We start from the raw sequence: 19,973 nt of genomic DNA, 5'->3' as shown, positions 1-19,973 counted from the left end.
AAGCAAAGTGTCATAATTATAGCAGCAATTTTTTATTATTAAGCGTATTAAAACTTCATAATTATCATACAAACAATATTAAAACCCACTCACTCGTTATCAAACATTTATCAATCAAAAGAAACAAGACGATTTACACAGTGATACGTTTATAAGGCAGTTTAAATCAAGGCTGGGGTCGAGATCCTAAACTCTGTTCCAAAGTAGAACCAAATCCCCTGTGTTCTGCTTATCACTTCCTAGAGATATATGATTTGTTTTGTGTTAAAGTTAGTTTGTTGAGTCATTGCTGAGATATCATTACTTATCTGAAGTGGCAACACATCCCTAATTCCCTAAAATGTTGTCGAACAACAGACACATGTAAAATAAAAATGATCCTGTGTATCTTTGTGTCTTCAAAGAATAAAGATGTTTTTGTTATCTAAACATTTCACCCATTTGTTACCGTATTGGAATAGAAAATCGGAATCGATGAGCAGAATTGGAATCGATAAAATTCACGATACTCAATCCCAATCCTGACCCATGTTAGTGCTTTAATCAGCCAGTCAGCAATACTCATTTTTCTGTCAAAGCAACATGCCACAAGTCTTTCTCAGGCTTACATCTTCGCACTTAACATCCCTTTCTTTGAAAACTAAATTACAGCTTTTTCCATTGTTCCACACAGGTCTGTTTCTTTTTTAAGTGCTAATTCAGCTTTATTTTGTGCTGCAAAACAAGCAGCACGAGGTTGAAAGAAAGTCAGAGGATTCATTTTCCTCAGAACTCTGATGAGGTAAATTATATATATTTCATTTAAATCTGATTCCCTGTCTTTATGTTTTCTGTTAGGACCACATGACCTTTTTCCAGAACAAATCTCCCAACTCTTCTGAGCATGATTACATGTACAGTAAGTAGTCTTAAACGCTCTATTCCTCCTCTGCTAAAGGAATTTAGGGATTTTACTTTAAGGAGCTCAGCACTATATTAACCTACTCTCCTCTCAGCTCAGTGATTGGTCATTCTGCCGTCATTCTGCCGTCATTCTGCCATCATTCTGCCGTCTTCTGATCAATGGCGTCCTCACAGTGAAATCCTCTCTCCCTGCACCAGACGACCTCTAAAAGCCCAGGTATCCTGTAGAAGAAGAGTTAAAGATTCAATTCACCTTTTTTTTCAAATGTGCCTTTTTACAATAATTTAGCAATAATATTCAGACCAGAGCTTAGATGCTAAATATTAACAGTCAAGTAGAAAGTCATTTTTATCAAACAGTTTTTTGGTGAAAATAGGGAAGACTGTGAAGCAAATACTGGACTTTTAAACCCATCACATCACATTCTCACACTGAATACTTAGTCATCCTTGTGTTTGCTCTAATTCTAGGTTCTCTGTCTAATTTGTTACCATCACTGCTCTCTCATTGCTCTGAGCTTTAAAGTACTGTATATGCTCGCTAACTCATTTGTGTGATCACGTGTTTTGTGAAATCCTGCATTCATGTGGGATTCTACGGTGGACGAGACAAAAGCGTATACCAAACGCAAAAGCCACCACACAACTGCCACCTTTCTGAAACACAACCACAACAGAAGCACCCAAAAATGAAGAACATAAACATTTTTACTTTATCCTTTTTGTCTTTGGTGCTGAGGATTTTGTCTTCGTGTTGTGGTTTTTGCAGTTGTGCTGTAACTTTTGCAGTTATGTTGTGGCTTTTGCATTTGTGTTGTCGCTTCAGTATTTGTGTTGAGGCTTTTGCATCCGTGTTATCACTTTTGCAGATTTGCTGCGCTTCTTCAGTTGTGTTGTCGCATGTTAAGAGGCAACGGGCTTGACCGCGGAAAGTAACTCTGCTCGCTTCATTGTCAACATTGTCGTCACTCACTTTCGCTGTTATTACATTGTGTTACTGTTGAGTGGCTTTTGTAGTTCTGTGGTGGCTTTTATAGTTGTGTTGTCATCAAACAGTGCAAAACACCACAAAATCCAGGAGTCTGTTACACGTAACATTGTTTCAAAGAAAGTAATATGAATGTAAATCTCTGACCTTGAATGTGATTTCGTCCACAGCGTACTTCCTGGACGCGATCTCCTTCACCTCCTCCTCTATGTTTTCCTGAGTGGTTCCTTTCACGTCGATGTAATAACACTCAGCGCTGGCGTAGTGACAGGAGATGGCCTGGAAACACACACATGATCACACAGGATCACACACAAGTGCCTTTGAATTCATAATATTTTTTAAATCACATCTACCAATACAATTTGTGGTTTTTAATTCCGATAAATAGTAGCGTATAAACCCTGTGAATTTACAGGGTGTTTGGTCTGGGAAACGCTGGACCACCAGGTGCATTGAGGGTAATGTCGTACCTTGCGGAACCCCTGTGTCTGATTCATGCCGGAGCCATGGATGAGCAGCGGGTGGAAGAAGACGGTGTCGCCCTTCTCCATCTCCAGGTGCACCCTCTGGTGCTGCGAGTCATAGCCTCGTACACCGTGATACATCTTGTTCACCCCACCCTGAGGACAGACACAGTGCTGAGATACTGTACGTGTGTGTGTGTGCTGGTGTGGTCCCGCTTCTGGCAGTGCTTTTTGTGTGCGTTTGTGTACCTCCCACTCGGGGTAGTCGTGCTCCTGCAGCGTGCCCATGTGAGTTCCTGGCAGGACGACCAAGCAGCCGTTCTGCCTGTTCACTTTCTCCATGGCCGTCCAAGAGCAGACAATCTGGTCGGCCGGTCGGAACGGGAAGTAGTGCAGATCCTGATGCATCGGGTGACGGGACGTCTTCTTACCTGAAACACAGGACACACACCAGATGACTAATTTGACCAATCATGGCATGTAGCAATATTTTTTGCACAAGGACTTGAGCAATGGGGACTGGGCAGCGATTGCTAGCTAGTAAATAATGCAGGATTAAAAAAAAAATAGGAAAAACTCTGTTAATAAGAAAACTCCACAGGGCACCTCTAAACTTAAACTTAGGATAAATTATATCTGATCTTTATTTTTTCAGCTGGGATTGGCTCCTGACCCATTTCAAGCCTTAAAGCAGGGATGGGGGACGTCCAGCCTCCAGGCTGTATGTGGCCCACAAGGCTGTTTTGACCCGGCCTGAAAAATCTATAAATTATCATTTTTTCGTGGAAGTAAAAGTAGTTTGATCCAACCAACAGTCCAAGCAGCGCCTTAGACCATTCGGCCGTCCTGGCTGTGAAAACATACATATGTTATGTAAAATGTATAATAATCAAGAATAAATAGAACGATCGGAGCAGGAGGTTGTTGTGTACACAGCCCATAATTTTCATGTTTTCGTTACAATATTAGGATCAAATTTATTTCACACTTTCCATCATCTTTCAAAACTCAGGTCCCACTGAGATTTCAACTCAGGTCGCTGAAAATCCAAATCATTCCCACCCTGCTAACTGGTGTTGTGGAGGGTGAATTACTCAGCACAATCAAGATTGGAAATAGATGAAGACTGGTGTGATGAACGTGGATTTCTGCTGTCACACGTGATGGGATCAGAGTTTGACCTCAGCAACATGGACCCATCTCTGCTAAATGTCAGTGGTGTCAAGAGTGCAGTCTGCTGCTGGTGTAATGCTGTGGAGAATGTTTTGCTGGCACAGTCAATCATGGTTTGAATGCCACAGCCTATTTAAGTGTTGTTGCTGACCATGTTCATCCATTTATAGCCGCAATTCACCATCTGATTGCTAACTCCAACGATATGTTGCGTCACAAAGATAAACAAGGTTCCACCGAGATTTGAACTCGGATCGCTGGATTCAGAGTCCAGAGTGCTAACCATTACACCATGGAACCTGTTGATGCTGCCCCCTGGTGTTATGTAATCGTGTCCACAACCCACAAATATTGAGTTAATGATCATATACAGCAAATCAGCTGGTGCAGCAAATTTTGACAATTGTTGAATTTTATGCCGATCAATTTGATGACCAATCAACAAATCGGTTCACCTCAGATGAAGTGATCTCCTCACTCCTTACCTGCATCAGGAGGTTTGTTGATCAGCATGGTGTGCATGGCCATGATGTTCGGTCCCGTGAAACACTCCACGTGCTTCAGGATCTAACACAAAAAGCCAAGGTTTTGTTCATCAGTGCTTGGGTTTGAATTATTTGAAAACTTAAGTTGCTTTTCAATCAGAAAGAAGTTTTTGCCTGTGGATAATAAACACGGCCCCAGTAAACAAAAAAGGTCTACCCCAACTAATTTGACAGTAATGCACAGCTACCACACTTTCAGTATTATTGGAAAGGAAGTGTTGAACATCTAAGCCACCAGATGAAAACCCACTGTACGTGTATGTACCTGCGGTAGGTTGCAGTACCGGAACAGCTCGGGATCCTCCTGGAAGTCCTGGAGTTTGGAGACGGCCCTCTGATCCTGGACGAACTCTGACTTGGCGATTGCCACGTCCTTCATCACCACCAAGCCGGGAACTTTCACTCTCTGTCGACAGATGCGTTCAAACTCCTTCCTGCAGAATGTACGTAGAACTGTTTAACAGCCGACAGCACATCTGAGGGACTTCTAAAGAAACTGTTTCACTGTGGCGTTGTAGATTTTTTTATCGTGAGTATTTTGATACAAACGTACAATGAGACTAAGATTGAAAAAGTTAATGTCTGTGGTTCTAATTGGTTGATGGTGGTCCTTATCATAGGAGACTGTGTTACAGTTACTACTCTTAATATTATGAGTTTATACACTTGTTGTAAAGCTCTGTTTCCTTCGCAGGGGCCAGAGTTTGTGATGGTCACCTGAACTTGTCGATGTCCTCCTCCGACACCAGGTTCTTGATGAGGATGAAGCCATTTTCCTCATAGAAGAATCGCTGCTCTGGGCTCAGCAGGTCCGTCTCTAAGGTGTATCTGCCGAAGAAAAAGTGACAGTAAGCACAACTGAAGCTCCCTGCGTGTCGGCCCCGTTTGGATTTGAAAGCTGTTGTGGACTTTTGGTCAGAGGGGAATGATGGACAGACAGTGTTGCATTGAAAGTCTTATTAGATTTACAATGAAAAAGCAACTACATCGGTGCCTCTGTTCATCTCTGTATCATACAACTCTGTGTCTACACCACCTGAAAACAACTTGACAGTTCTAGTTGTCACTTGAACCCGCAAGGCACAGCTGTCTGCTGATATAAAACTGTGTCAGAGGTGAATGATAACAAGGCTTGTCTGGTACAAGAACCTTTGCCCTGAGGCAACTGCTGAAGCTGCCAAATGCTGCGACGGAATGAAGGAGTCCCTTCAAACTAAAGGTGGATCTCACCTCAGTTTGTGTGGCTGGCTGCTGTGCGTGAAGGTTTGAGCTGAGGTCGGTGCTGCTCGCTGGAGGAAAAACAGTTAAGGAGGGGAAAACGAGGCCACAGTTCACAATGTCTCAGAGAGAGAGATTTCACATCTGTCAACTCCCTCAGTTAAATGTTGAATCCAACCAGGCTCTCTACACTTTAACATGTGATAATAATATGATAATAACACATTTTATTTTGATAGCACCTTTCATCCATTAAATGCAACTAAAAATGCTTTGTTAAATATTAAATAAGATAAATTGAATGAATAAAATAAAAGCATAAGTACAGGTACATGAAACAATAACACATGCAAGGTTGTCATAATAATCAGCAAGTAAGAAAAAAGATATAAAGGCATAAAAGACCAGAAGCCATGTTTAAACCAAAGACCATAGAAGAATACAAACATTAGAATTAAAATAGATCCGTAGAACAAACAAGTTCTTCACATTCAAAGATCCAACTATAAATCCACTCATAACATTCATATACAATTCATATGATGTCTTCTTGTTGATTGATACGATCTCTTCATCTTAACTGTATGGATGTGATCTCTTCTGTTTGTTAGAGCTGCTACATTTTGTCCAAGTTGAAGTTTTCTAATGCATGTCTAGTTAGCAGGAAGTTACAGTGACATAATCATGAGAAGATAACCTAACTGTCTAACTTCCATAACACATCATGCTTCTGCTTTGTTGTTCTGGACAAGTCATGATGTAAATCTTTGATGCACGTTCTGTCTAATAGCTTTTCTCTCGTGTGAAAAGATACGTGACAATCAAAACACAGAAAGCATGTATACGTTAGCTTGTGAGGATAAAGGCTAGTAGCATATAACGGGTTGTGAGCGGACAGGTTAGCCTTCTGAGCTACTGAAGCTAATGCCTCAGATATAGAGAGACATATTGAAAGAGTCTTGATGTGACTGAGACACATGTACAGTTCAGCAAAATACTCAAACCTCTAACTTCCTGTTTCTGTGGATGGCGGCCCGCTGGCTGCACGGAGACCCCGGCCTGCTGCACCGGGGCTGCGCCGCTCGGTGCTCCGCTGACCGGGGGTCGGTCCGTACGGTCCCGTGGAGCTCCGGTGGTACAGAATAAAGACACCGTGCAAACGAAAGGATACGATCGCAGCTTGTGATCGATCCAGGTGATGGATCAGCAGTTTGAGTCTGTCCGCAGCGCGAGACATCCTGCAGCCAGGTCGAGTTCAGTCCCGATGAGAAACTGAGAAAGTGAGAAAGTGGGACAGAGGTTAAATGATGCACACACACACACACACACACACACACACACACACACACACACACACACACACACACGTACACACTATAGGAGGTGGAGTCAGAAGTAAGTTGTGTGTTTGTATTAGCTTTGGTTACACTTGAAACTTGGTTAAGGTAAGTTTAGAGACAGCTATGAAGTGGTCATGGTTAAGGTGATAAGGTTTTGGCCAGACTGTCATAAATGAATGGAAGTCAATGCAAAGTCCTGAACTACAAACCGCAGATAGAACAGAATCATACTAACTGTACTTTGCTCCGTCCAGTCTCTAGTGTTTACTTATACAACATATTGCACAATCCCTCCCTGGTGCTTATAGTACATTTTATATTTCATTTTGGTTTCCTATTTGTATATGTTTTATATTTATACTTGCACAAATACACCACAGCATTGTATCATTTCCTTTTTATATGTGTATATGTGGTCCCTATATGGTAAATCTAAAAACACCCAGGTTGTAATGTTCAAGTCTCCACATGGGCTGGAGGTATGGATGCACACACACACACACACTGTAAGATGCCCTGTGAACACCAGTTTATTATGAACACAGTGCAGGTGTAACACAAATCCTCATATTGAACACTAAGATCATGACATTTCTCAGCAAACCTTGAATAACGGAATAGTAATGGTTTTAGGGCCTCTGGATACTTGAGTGTTATAGCTGAACATCCCTTTATAGCCACAATTTACCATCTTCTAAAGACTGTGTAGGTCCCGTGTGAACGTGTATAGTGTCACAAAGGAAAAGGTTTTATGAACATAATGAAGTGACGCTCAGATGCCTCCCCTTCGTTTCATCTTAATGCAATAGAACAGCTGTGGGGTGTGGTAGAGCAGGACATGATGCAGCAGCCACTGCCGGCTTTGTAATTTAACCAGGACAGAAAATGTTCTGCATCCTCAGAGGATTTAAATAATAATCTGTGTCCACATTTATGTAAAGTCTGTCTGAACAATGTTGATCAATTGCAGTACAATTAATTCTTGCAGCTCCAGCTTTTGTCCAGCAGATGGCGGTGTGCAGCCCAAACAAATTCGGCTCGACACAAGTCTTTGGCTCTTTGTTTCTATGGCTACAATTATTCATCCTTAAATCAAATTGAATGAAATTGGGTCAAGAGAAGCGAAATTCTCACAAAATTCTGATTTCCAACTTGAAACGAAGATTTTTTTTTTTACTGCTATTCATTTTATATTCCGGCATATAAATTAACTCAAAAGATATTTCATGGATAATCTGAAAATATTCAACTGAAATATAACATGTTTTTTCACAAGCAACCTTTTTAGATTATTTTTCTATTTTCTTTTTACATGAGGTCATAGCTATGGGACTTGTATTAGTCATTTCCTGAAGACAGGAAATGACTAATAAGGGACAACAGAAAGTAAATGATTCAAACAAAGATACTATTGTTTCGGTTATCTTCATTTCACATCCCTGCTTCCAGTTTCATCAAACATCAGAGCGGAAATTCTCAAACTATCAATCAAGCCATAACATAACCCGATGAATTTATGTCACGAGTATATATGTCTAAAATGTTATGTTATGAGTATTTGTTACTTATTTGGAACACTGTGACCGAAAAAAGATGCATTCATGCCTTTATTTTAAAAGTTGTCCAAGATATCGCTGAATGGTACTAAATTAATTTTCAAAAAATATATTAAGTTATAAGATTAATATTATTGTGAAATATTGACACAGTTAAACCTCAAAGAAGAAATTCCAGCCTGTGATTTAACAATGACAGTTTGCTTTTTCAGAAGATGAATAATAATTTTATTTATAGTCTATATTTACAATGTTAAACATTTACACTACAATCATTCTTGCAGGTGCAGCTTTTGTCCAGCAGACGGCGGTATGAAACCAATAATTATACTTAATGCAAGTTCATGGTTCTGTGTTTCAGCCTGATCCACAGATTCTGTCTTAAATGATCCTTTAATAACCCTCAAGTCAAAGATAAATGCAATTAAATTAGGTGAAGAAAATCAAATTTTCACCACTTTCTGATGACACAATAAACTTTCAACTTGAAAATGAGAAAGTAAAAAATAAAAATAAAAATCTTATTTATTGTAGAAATTACATCAAGGATCATTTTGTTTCTTTTGAAATCAGATCCTAGCTTTGGGCCTGTGTTCCATGTTGCTCTGAAGACAGGAAATGACCAATAAGGGACAGCAGAGAATAAACTACTCAAATAAGGATACTATTATCATATGATTGAATAAACCACAACATAACCAGGTAAATGTAGGTAGCATGTTTGTTACTTCTTTTTTAACAAAGTGGCTTAAAAAAAGGACGCCTCTTATTTTGAAAGTCTTCAAATCCGCTTTTATCTCGACACGCCACAGGAAGCTCCTCCGGGCTGCGTGTGTTCAACTGACGGCAGCCTGACACTCCTCCCTGCTCAGTCGACAGCAGCGGATCCTCCTCCTCAGTTTCCCCCGCGTCCTCCACCTCACACACGGCGTCTCTGTCCGCTTGCCCCCCCCCGCCGGTACCCGTGTGACGGAGTGAACGTGTGTTTTCTGGGGGGATATTTCTGTATTCCTCCCTGTTTTCTGTCTCTCTGTCGGAGCGTGTGGAGCCCGGACCGAGCGCGGACGCAGCCCGTGTCTCAGGCTGCACCGGTGGGCGGATAGAAAGCGGAGGAGGGCATCCGGAGCAGGGCCTGGCACCTCCGGAGAGTCGCCTTGAAACCCACGGAATTCACCATTTTCAGGTAAAGAGACGGAACACATTCTTCCACAGTCACATTTCTCAACGCGATGTCTGTCCGATAATGGACTCCGTGCCGTTACACGTTGTTCGACTGGGAGGGACGGGGAACAGCGCTCGGGTGTAAATGTCAACACAGAGGAAACGGAGGCTGTAGAATAATTCTTGCGTTTTTTTTCTTATTTTACAGCTTCCGTTTTGACCGTTTATACACGTGACTGTCATGTTCCCTCCTCCCACATGATCCCAGTATATAACATCTTCTATGTGTTTGTTTGTTTACACAACACACTGTGTTATTGAGCTGATCTACCCCCCAGACACAGGGTCCCTATTGTAAAATGTAAGAGGATTGTGTATATATATATATATATGAGGAATTAGCATCATTTCAGCTCAAACATAACATTTAGTGACTATTAAGACACAGAAGAACATTACTGCATTCTTAGTGTTCATTTGCAGGACTGTCATTGTAAAATCAATATCATACATTTAATGTAAAATCGATTTATTATAGCAATATCATACATTTTCTTCAAGAACCTCAGCCTTTAACTACTGACCGTGGCTGTGCCTTTGTATAAATGTAATGCAGTGATGTTTCCTTCCACATTTACAATATATATTTATTATTATAATATTATATTTAGTTTTACTGAAATGTTTGTGTTGATTACAAATATCTTTCTATTATTGACTGCTTTAGTGTGCATTCGTCTCTAAATCTGAACTAGTTTTGAATATGTTTTGTAAAACACCTGAATAGCACTTTGAATTGCATTTGATTTGTTTGAAAGTTGCTATATAGATAAAGTTGGATTGATTGATACAGCAAAGCAACATTTGTCACAGTGAAAATGTTCAAATTTTGCCTTTGCTTTTTAATAATACAGCAAAATATCAATCTATAAACATTAGCGTTTTTTGCTCACGGAAGAGTTTAGTTCTGTTTGTGAGGAAAACGCCTCCGTCAGACCTGACAGCATCTGTTGACTTGTTGAATTTGCCTCCACTTGAAATGACTTGTGTTCAGAATAAGCTCTCAGAAGACCGTTGACTTTCGCCAGTGCTGTCGAGATGCTTTTTGTGATTCGTGACTTGAGGTGGGAGATAATCCTGCTTTGAAATGACCTCTTTAGTATATGGGCATAAAACTCTCAAGTGTACACCATTCCACCATCCTGCTGTCACCTTGGCAACTGAGTTCTTGAGGGAATTGGTGTCAGATGAAACGGCATCTTAACTCCCACAAAAACATTGATGGGCTGTGAAATTGACCGCTCATCATCAGTATGTGATCCTGTTCATCATTTAGACCCTTGCCCACTTCCTGTTTGACCTGGATTTACTTCCACCGCCCTTCATGTAGATCAACCGGCCAGTTATTTATATGTATGTGTGTGGGTGTATTGACCCACAATCACATGACTTGGCTGAGAGACTGATACACCCCCACAGAACAGAGTAATTACCCTGACAGCCCCCTCCCCATGTCTGTTGGCCGGTATAGCAGTGCTGGTATTGATCTGCCTCTGCATTATATGGCATACAGCAGGAAGATGAGAGCATGTATTGTGAATGTGTGCAAACACACTCATACCAACACCTCCTCTCTGTCTGTTTGAATGGATGGGTGAGGGTTTCCAGTGAAGTGAGGTGTGTCACGTAGAGCGACGTCTTCAGATGTGTGATTGGTTTCGGTTTGAGAAGTTTGAGCGATGTAATGGAACCACAGAGGTTGTCAGTGATTGGCTGGACATTTCCTGTCAGGGTTAAAAAGAGTATGAGCCAGAAGTCAGGTTAAGAGTTTTAGGTGGACGCATTCCTGTCAGGAACTTGTTATATTGCTCTAGTCTAGAGCATCTGATCTTATTGTTTGGAGAGGATGCTGTCTGGATTGATGCTCATATTCAGCTAGTTTTTCATCTGCTGATTTAGGAGCGTCTCTGTCCACACAAGTGTTTTAGCTCCGTATCAGTTTTAATCCCAGTCTATACTAACACACCTTTACCACCACAGCAGTTGTATCATTGTAAAAAGCAGAGTGTAACTGCACAACAGCTGTTAGCAAAGACAACACTTGTAAGTGATTATCCATGTTGTGTTCTACACTGGTAAAGACTAATGCCAGTTGTTTTCTTCTGGAAGAGGGTCATATGATAGGAGCCTGACGAGTCAGTGAAGGCTACATCGTGACCCAAAAGACTCAACTTTATTTGTGTAGCGCCAAATCATAATATAAATGATCTCAAGGCTCTTTACATTGTAAAGAGTTTGAGAGCCGCCAAAACAGGGAAGTTTAGAAACGCTGCTGGCCTCATTTAAAAAAATCTAGTAGTATGAATGAAGCCTTTTCACTGATTCAATCAATTCAAGTTCCACTCAGCTTGTGAAAACAGTTGAGTAATGTTCTCTGTGGCTGTGGGGGAGCTTTCTAAAGTCTGGATGAAGTAAGCCTGATGATGTTATTATGGGTTATCTCCATTTTGGCTTTAAAACAAAAACATACCATTTTCTATAAAGCTTTGTATAAATATAGCTTTGCGTATATTTTCCCTCAACCTTCAAGAGCAGTACTAGATCACTGAAGTGTCCCTTTAAATCTGCATAAACTGAAGAGACAAGTGTAAATCCTACTTGTTAGAAAAATCTGTGAAACGTCGTTGCTGTGAGGCACAGAGTTGAAAATGTTCTGAATGCTGCTGTCCCATAATGTTCATGTTGTTTATGTAAACACTTAATAATACAGTAAATGTATCTGGAGGCAGAATCACGAGGTAGCATCATCTGTGATATCCCACCATGCTTTGCAGCAGACTTGGCTGCACTTACTAATGAACAACCTCCAAAACACTGTTGCCATTGACAACCAGGCCAGCAGCTTGCTATCGCTCTCATTTATGTAACTCCAACTTGTGCAGTGTTTTATTGATCAGATAGGTGTGTGTGTGTGTGTGTGTGTGTCTGTCTCTCTGTGTCTGTTTTTGCATGTCTGTATTGTTGCTTGTCTCTGTCAGTGTGTTTTTATGATTCTCTCTGTGTGTCTTTGTGTATGTGTTTGAGTCTGTATGTTTCTGCATATGTATATGTAAGTTCAAATGTGCACAAGTGTGTGGTTGAATGTGTTCCAGTGAGTACAGCTCAGCAGATGTATGTTTCAGTGTGTCTGCCACTGTGCTGCCGCAGGGTGGGCATCATGTAGCTGGAGTAGTAATTATTGGGCTTTTTTGGGGTCTGACTAATTCTAGGGCTTCAGAATGAGTACATTTAGTGTGGGCTGGGTGCAGCTTGAATACACACTTGCACACATTTGTAGTCATATGAACGTACACACACACACACACGAGGAAAGTTATGTGAGCCATGCAAGGAATGTGGAGTGTTGTGAGTTCATTCTCTCTCTCTCTCTTTCTCTCTCACACACACACACACACACACACACACACACACACACACACACACACACACACACACACACACACACACACACACACACACACACACACCACCTCTTCATTCTTGCTCTATAAAGTGAAGCATGCTGGTCACACAACATCAAACACCTATGTCACTGTCACTGTTTGGCCTCATTGGTTGTTCACCTCCTCACCTTCACCCTGTGATCAGTAAAAGTAAAAGTCGTCACCATCGTTTGAGGTACACATAGAGGCATAGAAATCCACCAACTAGCGTTTGGTAGTGTAATCGCAGACGGACACAAATACACCATTGCCAGCAAGTATATCTGCTCACTATGGTGGCTTTACGCCAATCCTACATATAAACTATAAACCAGAATGTAATGTGCTTTTGAAGCCTGTTTTTTTTCTTTCCACACTGTCTCTCCTCAGACACACACACACACACACACACACACACACACACACACACACACACACACACACACACACACACACACACACACACACACACACACTTCGTATGTTATGGCAATGTGTCCTGTCCAGTTACCCCTTGGATAAACTGTCCCATCGTGCTTACCCGGGGGTGTGTTGTTTTGGGCGATTGGAACAGGCTCATAGACTGGAGATTAACTAGTGGCCTTGTTAGAGCAGCAGTAGGTAGGGATTACACACACACAGACACACAAACACAAACACACACACACCCCTCACAAACAAACAAAAAGCCACTTCCCTCATGTGGTGAACACTTTAAACCGTAGTGGTGTCATTTGACAGTGAAGATACTGACATATTCATCTCTCACACACACACACCAGTGATGACCTGAACACTGAACCTTACTGTTTTTGTGTTTTTCTTTCCTGTGTAGCTTAATTTCTCACTCATTTAACACGTGAAGTTCACCCAAACAAACTATTACTTTAAACTTAATTAAATAGAAAACCCTTAGCTGACTGTTTAAAGAAATGCAGCTAAAGTTGCTTTCAGACATGTACTGAAATCCAGACATTAGCTGGATGTGAGAACTACATACACTTTTGCTGAAAAGGGCTGTGGTCAGTGTTAATGTGCTGTGAACAAGAACATGTGATTTCTGCAGCAGAATTTATACGTCATGTCCTGCGTCCTGTTGCTCTACCCAGGTGCCACCCCTCGCCTGAATGTTCCGCACATTTTCCTGTTGTTGGGAACGATGTGTTTGACCTGGACAATTTCCTGCTGCCTTCTTCATTTGTAAAAGACAACTCTGGAAAATGTCTGCATCCAATTTTCTAAACATTTTCCAGAGTTTAAGTCAGAAACTAGCTATAGATTAGTGCGGGGCATGATGAAAATGCAGGAAAACATATAATTGCAATTATTCAGACCCAAAGTGCAATTTATATTGCATCTTTTTCCCATAAACACATTAATTGAAAACAAACTACAGGCTTGTTGGTGATCTGAGTCGCATTGAACAAGACAAGATTGTTTCAAACATAAATGTTTTTATAATGTAAGTTACAAAGCACAACAATTATGCACAGATTTAATATTATATATTATTAATGGCATTGGTGATAACATTATGTGAATCAGTAACAGCTACATAATAACAAACCACTGAGTAGTCACATTTGAAAAAAGATGTATGCATCTGCCCGACATCCCCTCATGATACTGCTGACATTACCATAACTGCTTTAGCTAGCGCTAGCTTCACAGACTGATGCTAGTTGAGAGCCACAAATCCCCTCAAGGTTCTAATGCAGTGCTTTCAAGGTGATGAGCTTAAAACAACGATAAGATGTGCTTAGAAGGTTAAGTGGCAGATTGTCAACAACGGCTGCTAACCGTATTTTAGAAGTGATATGACGCAGCTATACTTCAGTGAACTAATTCTACAGCTGGCTTAGTCATGGTTGAGCAATTGAAACCGTGCCTCTGATTTAAGAAGTGCAGTCAAATTGTGTATTCAATATAAAAACAATGAATTGTCCAGCTGTCTCAAAAAAGGCTTTTCATAATACAATGCACACACAAATAAGAGGTACAGTGACAGTACCACATATAGTCGTCTTTAGTTGACACTCTGCTGTTCAGTACAGCCCGTCCTTCATAACTCTCCATCTGCCTGCTTCTCTAAAACAATCTTTGCAATTTATCGCTCATAATCATAATAATCAAATTATTCTGCCTGCATTTTAAATTTGATTTACTTCACTCAATTTAGACAAATTTCAAGTTTTAGAAGATGTTGTTCTGCACACTGCTTTTGTTGGGGTTGACCCTGAGACAGATTTTGTGACCTTGTTCCTTCCTCTTCCACAGCTGCTCCTTTAAATTAAACTTTAAATCCTGGTTTCTTTGTAAAGTGAGTTTCCTTTTTAATCTCAAGTAGGAATCTCTAATTATCTTTCTCTCGTCCCGCTGGTTTGATCATTGCCTGCTAGACAGGCGTTATCTGCAATTAGTGCCGACAAAGTGCATCGAAAGTTCACAGGAAACAGTCTCAAAAAGTGAACCAAAGACTCAAGAAGCTCAGAGAGAAAATAGTTGTCGTTTATTAATTCAGTCATTTTTAATGAATTCTGTCAGGAATGTTTCCGTAATGAGCAGCACCTGCCGATGCTCCTCGTAAGTTCCATACTTCCCTTCTCAAGCTCTTCACTGTATCAGCATCACTAAGCACCTGATTCATTATTACCCAAAAGGTCAGATCTATTTGAGCTCGACAGGGTCGGAGACATTAACACACACGCACGTAATCTGGTCTAATCAGATTAACACAATTAATACAATCCATGAGTGACGATTTGTGCTTTGGCTGAACAAACAACAATCTACAGAGACTGTGAGGGAATACTAATCTGGACTGATGGACAGGAGGTGTCTCAGAAGCATAACACAGCAGTGAGCACATGGCTCTTAAAATAGAAAGTAGATGAAACAGTCATCTGTCATCGATGCATGATTTTTATGTTATGGCTGGTAACATCCTAAATTATTTAATTTTGGAAAATACACTTATTCACTTTCTCAATGTGTGTTTGTATGCGAGGTATCAATGCTGCCGCTCCCAGCTGGTAAGCTTCACAGTGTAAAACGACTGGAAACAGCTACTATGGGTTCTGTGCCAGGCTATTTCTTGGCCAGACACATGGTCTTTTTTTATTTAGATAAAGTTCAGGGCAGTTTACAGCAGCCTGTCTTTGGAAAACATTTAAAGAGCCCGATCGATACTGGATTTTTGAGGCCAATATCAGTTGTAGGGAGTAAAAGATTCTGAAATTGATATATTCCTGAGATGAGCCGTGCTTCTGCTACAGGCATTCAGGGGAAACTTTCACTGTATCTGTTTGAAAACCAGACTTTTCAATTTACGATTTTTGATGACTAAAATGCCATTATCTTCCACTCAACTGACAAGCTACGTAAAGTAGCTATGTGCTTGGACAGCTAGCCAACCAGCAGGAGTGAGTAAAATGGCGGGCAATGTTTATTAACATTGTAGCATTGCATTTTACCAACTACGTATCAATGTAACATGAAGTCAACATTCAACAGATTCAATGCACCACCGCATTATTATCTACTGAGCGTCAGAGTGAAAAGGAAGAGATGCTTTGATGCTACCACGTCGATAGTCGAAAACAGTCTGTGATAGGCTTGATTTTGTATTTTGCTCTGTTATTTCTATGGAAACTCTGCTATCCAATTGATGCTAGCATACAACATTTTACTACCCAGCCACAGGTGTGATGATGACACTCAAATGCAAAAAGGGTTTTGATGAATCTGCCTTTATAATAAGCCTTTTTTACAAGCTCCAGCAACCAAAAATGTCAGGTTTAACTATTGTGCATCACAGCAAATGAAATAAGAACAAAGTTAATTACTGGTGTAATGATTTTATGGGATATCTTTGCCTCAGGCCCGGATGTCCCACCTGCCCTGGCACATAAAAGAGAGAAAAAGCTCAGGTCATTTTGTTGGATGGTGTGAGCAGAAAACACACATCAAAACAAACCACCTTTGGAGAGGCAACACCTGTTCCTGCAGGCCTCGGGGGGGATTGGAGATGGCCTTGGAGGCCGTGTTTCAGGGAGTGGTGGGGCGTGAGAATGCAAAGCCATAAAATGGACAGAAGAGGAGGAGGGGAGACGATTACAGAAGGAGGGATGTTAAAGTCCTGTTGTGTAAGAAGACCTGACCTCCCATAGAAAACTCGTTGCCTTTGTTTTCGTGTTGTTGGGTGTGTTTGCCTGAAGCTGTCGTAGGTTTTATATGGCTGCTGAGTGAAGAAGTAACCAGGTTTGGGTAATAACAGAGAACATGGAATCAGGATTATGCAATTACAAGTAACTATAATCAGCCCAGATTATTTGATTAGTGGCATCAGTAATTACAGGATCATAGTTTTATAGTGACTTTAAATAATCACAATTTTAATATGGTGAGACTTAAATATTGCTATTAACCAATGAAAAACTTCTCTGACATACTTACACACCAGCTTGTGACGGTAGACAAAGAACAGTGTTGGGTCAAGAGAGAAGGTTCAAGCAGCAGCTTCAGTCCAAAAATTGCACTTTAATATGTATTCAGTAGGCGACTACATTTCAAAGTAATCGGACCGACCCCTGGAGGTAACTGACGTGAGCTTCTCTGGCCAGGAATTTAAGCAAAAACATGAATTATTGAAAACTTTGTGTGTGTGTGTGTGTCAGCTCAGCTCAGCTTATGCCATTTCCCCATCTCTTGCCACTGGAATGTGCCATCTCCAGCCATGTGTTTTGATTCACCAACCAAACACCCAGACAGGAAAGCGCATTCTTGTATGTTGTGTTCATCCAGCTGTGTGTGTGTGTGTGTGTGTGTGTGTGTGTGTGTGTGTGTGTGTGTGTGTGTGTGTGTGTGTGTGTGTGTGTGTGTGTGTGTGTGTGTGTGTGTGTGTGTGTGTGTGTGTGTGTGTGTGTGTGTGTGTGTGTGTGTCGGACGGACCGGAAGCTTCCCGTTTACCCTCGTTTGTCTGGTTTAGCTGTAATGAGACAGACGAGCGTTATGTAACGGACCGAGCAGAGGAGAATGCGGGTGTTGATTTCACAAACACAAAGGAAGAGGGAGTTGTATATGTGTGCAGGAGCAGCCGCAGATCACTGTGGTTGGAGGAGCAAAGACAGAATTAACAGCAGGTGGGACTGTGCATCACACGGGGTTGAGGGAGAAAAAAGGCGCTCTTATTTTGATGCAGTTGAAGTCTGGTTATCGTTATCGTTAAATTATATTAAGTACTGCATATAAGTGTGAATCTAGATAAAGATCTTAATACGATGAATCATGCAGCCCGACTAGTTAGACACAATACAAGTGATTTTAAAGCAGCGGTTGGGAAATCTTGGCAGCAAGAGGCAACTGACTTGGACTTGCAGCACAATAAGCATCCATGTGCACAGATAGTGACAGCAAGGCTTTTGTTTACACTGTCAGAAGCTGCAATGACGTAACCAGGACATCATTCATTGACAATAAAGCCGCCCGTCTCATGTAGGAGACAGCGCAAGATAACAACCACTTAAATTACACAAACAGCATAGTGAGTGTATGTAAATTTAGCAGCTAACAGCAGCGATGACAGAAAGCAGATGCACTGAATAAGTATAACACCAGACACCGAGTTTATATCTACCCCTGATCAACGCGTAAAAGATCTCATCACTGTATCATTCACTGCTATATCCCTGCTACAGATACTTTTTAACTTTGTACTTTTGACCAAATTTGTAACTCTGGTTTTGAAAGGCGCTATAGAAATAAAATTGGTTATTTTTATCATTACATTCAGAAAAGATGAGCAGTGATTCCTGAGATATAGATATTCTTAAAGTACACAAATGCTCATCTTTTCTGCATTGTTTATTCTGGAGAATTTAAATTGTTGTATTAGCCTGTATCAGCAAACATTCAAAGACTAAACTTATATGTCTGTGAAATACCATCGGCCAACCAATAAATCAGTCAGCTCTATTCTTTATCATGTCAGTTTTGAGAAACCCTTTCTGTTTATGAGATTTTTTTGGCCTTGAAACAGCTGTACAAGGACAAGCTCTAAAAACAACATTCACATGATCATCGTAACATCGTTATGATCTTATAAAGTTGATATCGAGAACAAGTAAGGAGACACTAAATTTATCAGTCTGATGTTGGTGCTGGGCAGGCATTACAGATATTTTGTTTTTTTGCTAAACAAGGTTGAGAGCAGTGAGACTGAAGCATAACAGTAAAGTTGTGGAGCATACAACCTAATCAATAAGCTGAAAAACACTTAACTTCCTTAGTTGAGCCGAGGTGAACTGCATTTTTAATAATAATTCTCTCTGTATGATTTACTGCACAAAATAGTGTTAACCTAGGTTTAGACCAATTTACCTGATGCTGACTCCACCACCTACCTCCTAAGTGTTTGTGTATATGTGCGTGTGTGTGTGAACAACTGATAAGAGATCTGTCCTGCACACGGTCTCTGTTTTGTAAAGAAGATGAAGTTCATCACTTGTGGGATGACCTCAAGCTAACCCCCTTCACACATGTGCACACACCCATACATATACAGTGCACTGTATACCTAGCTTGTTTGTTTTTTTCGAACCTCTTGCTGCAAACAGATGATACTTAAGTGTTTGGGCGTGCAGTCAAACTGTGCGTGCGTGTGTGTGTTGTGTGTGTCAGCTGAGCTCCCTGTGTGTTTTGTGGCCTGTGGGCCTTGTGTTTGTCATATGGCAAGAGAGTGATAGGATAATGTTGCTGTGTTTACATTTGTTTGAGTGTGTGTGTCTGTGCAGCCTTCACACCTAAAAATAACGTATTCCCTGCAGCTCGCCCTTCCTCTCCTCCGGCTTTATCTTCATTCTTTCCATCAATAAACCTCTAGAGCAGCGTTCTTCTCCTTCCTCCTCTCCTTCTAGATTTTTCTCCATATATTTTAGTTTTCTTTTTATCTCTTTGGTAAATTATTTGTTTTACAGTGCTCAATATTTAAACTTCAGCATATGTTTAGGGATTTACAGGTAGGAGTCACTAACTCATATGCAAACTTCCCCTTGAGGAGCAATACATTAGGGGATCAAAATGTTTTTTGCTTCTACACCATCCATTCCCTGCCACTTGGTGTTCTTTTTGGAGGGAGCACTC

The 19,973-nt window shown here is 40.8% G+C and overlaps 2 protein-coding genes and 1 non-coding gene across 3 annotated transcripts in view; 1 reads left to right on the top strand and 2 right to left on the bottom strand.

Annotated features, from left to right (window-relative positions):
- Positions 1–10: 10 nt before the first annotated feature.
- phyh (phytanoyl-CoA 2-hydroxylase) lies at positions 11–6,623 on the bottom strand. The gene is made up of 9 exons (XM_035147183.2): positions 6,466–6,623; positions 5,307–5,365; positions 4,794–4,904; positions 4,342–4,510; positions 4,017–4,098; positions 2,608–2,789; positions 2,365–2,514; positions 2,039–2,170; positions 11–1,125 (listed from the first exon to the last, which is right to left on the bottom strand). Exons 1-9 carry the CDS (start codon positions 6,529–6,531, stop codon positions 1,072–1,074), a joined length of 1,005 nt encoding a protein of 334 aa, XP_035003074.1. The 5' UTR covers positions 6,532–6,623; the 3' UTR covers positions 11–1,071.
- On the bottom strand, positions 3,760–3,831 carry trnaq-cug. Its single transcript has one exon. It is a non-coding gene; the product is annotated as a tRNA-Gln (tRNA).
- Positions 6,624–9,024: 2,401 nt separating the features above from the next.
- cdk17 (cyclin-dependent kinase 17) overlaps positions 9,025–19,973 on the top strand; it is a 37,309-nt gene continuing 26,360 nt past the window's right edge. The window contains exon 1 of the mRNA XM_035146858.2: positions 9,025–9,373. The gene's annotated coding sequence lies outside the window, so the exon portion shown is untranslated. The remainder of the gene's footprint in view (positions 9,374–19,973) is intronic.

Source organism: Hippoglossus stenolepis, chromosome 22 (assembly GCF_022539355.2).
Source record: "Hippoglossus stenolepis isolate QCI-W04-F060 chromosome 22, HSTE1.2, whole genome shotgun sequence".
Classification (NCBI taxonomy): domain Eukaryota; kingdom Metazoa; phylum Chordata; class Actinopteri; order Pleuronectiformes; family Pleuronectidae; genus Hippoglossus; species Hippoglossus stenolepis.
The sequence above is the reverse complement of the archived record's forward strand: the minus strand, read 5'-3'. Positions and strand labels throughout refer to the sequence as shown.

What these genes read in the sequence shown, in the direction of transcription:
- phyh (XM_035147183.2), bottom strand. Translation starts at nt 6,531, where the DNA reads ATGTCTCGCGCTGCGGACAGACTCAAACTGCTGATCCATCACCTGGAT. An exon ending in AGCCAGCCACACAAACTGAG is followed by an intron (nt 4,905 to 5,306) that starts GTGAGATCCACC and finishes TTTCTTCGGCAG; the next exon opens with ATACACCTTAGAGACGGACC. An exon ending in GGTACTGCAACCTACCGCAG is followed by an intron (nt 4,099 to 4,341) that starts GTACATACACGT and finishes TTTTTGTGTTAG; the next exon opens with ATCCTGAAGCACGTGGAGTG.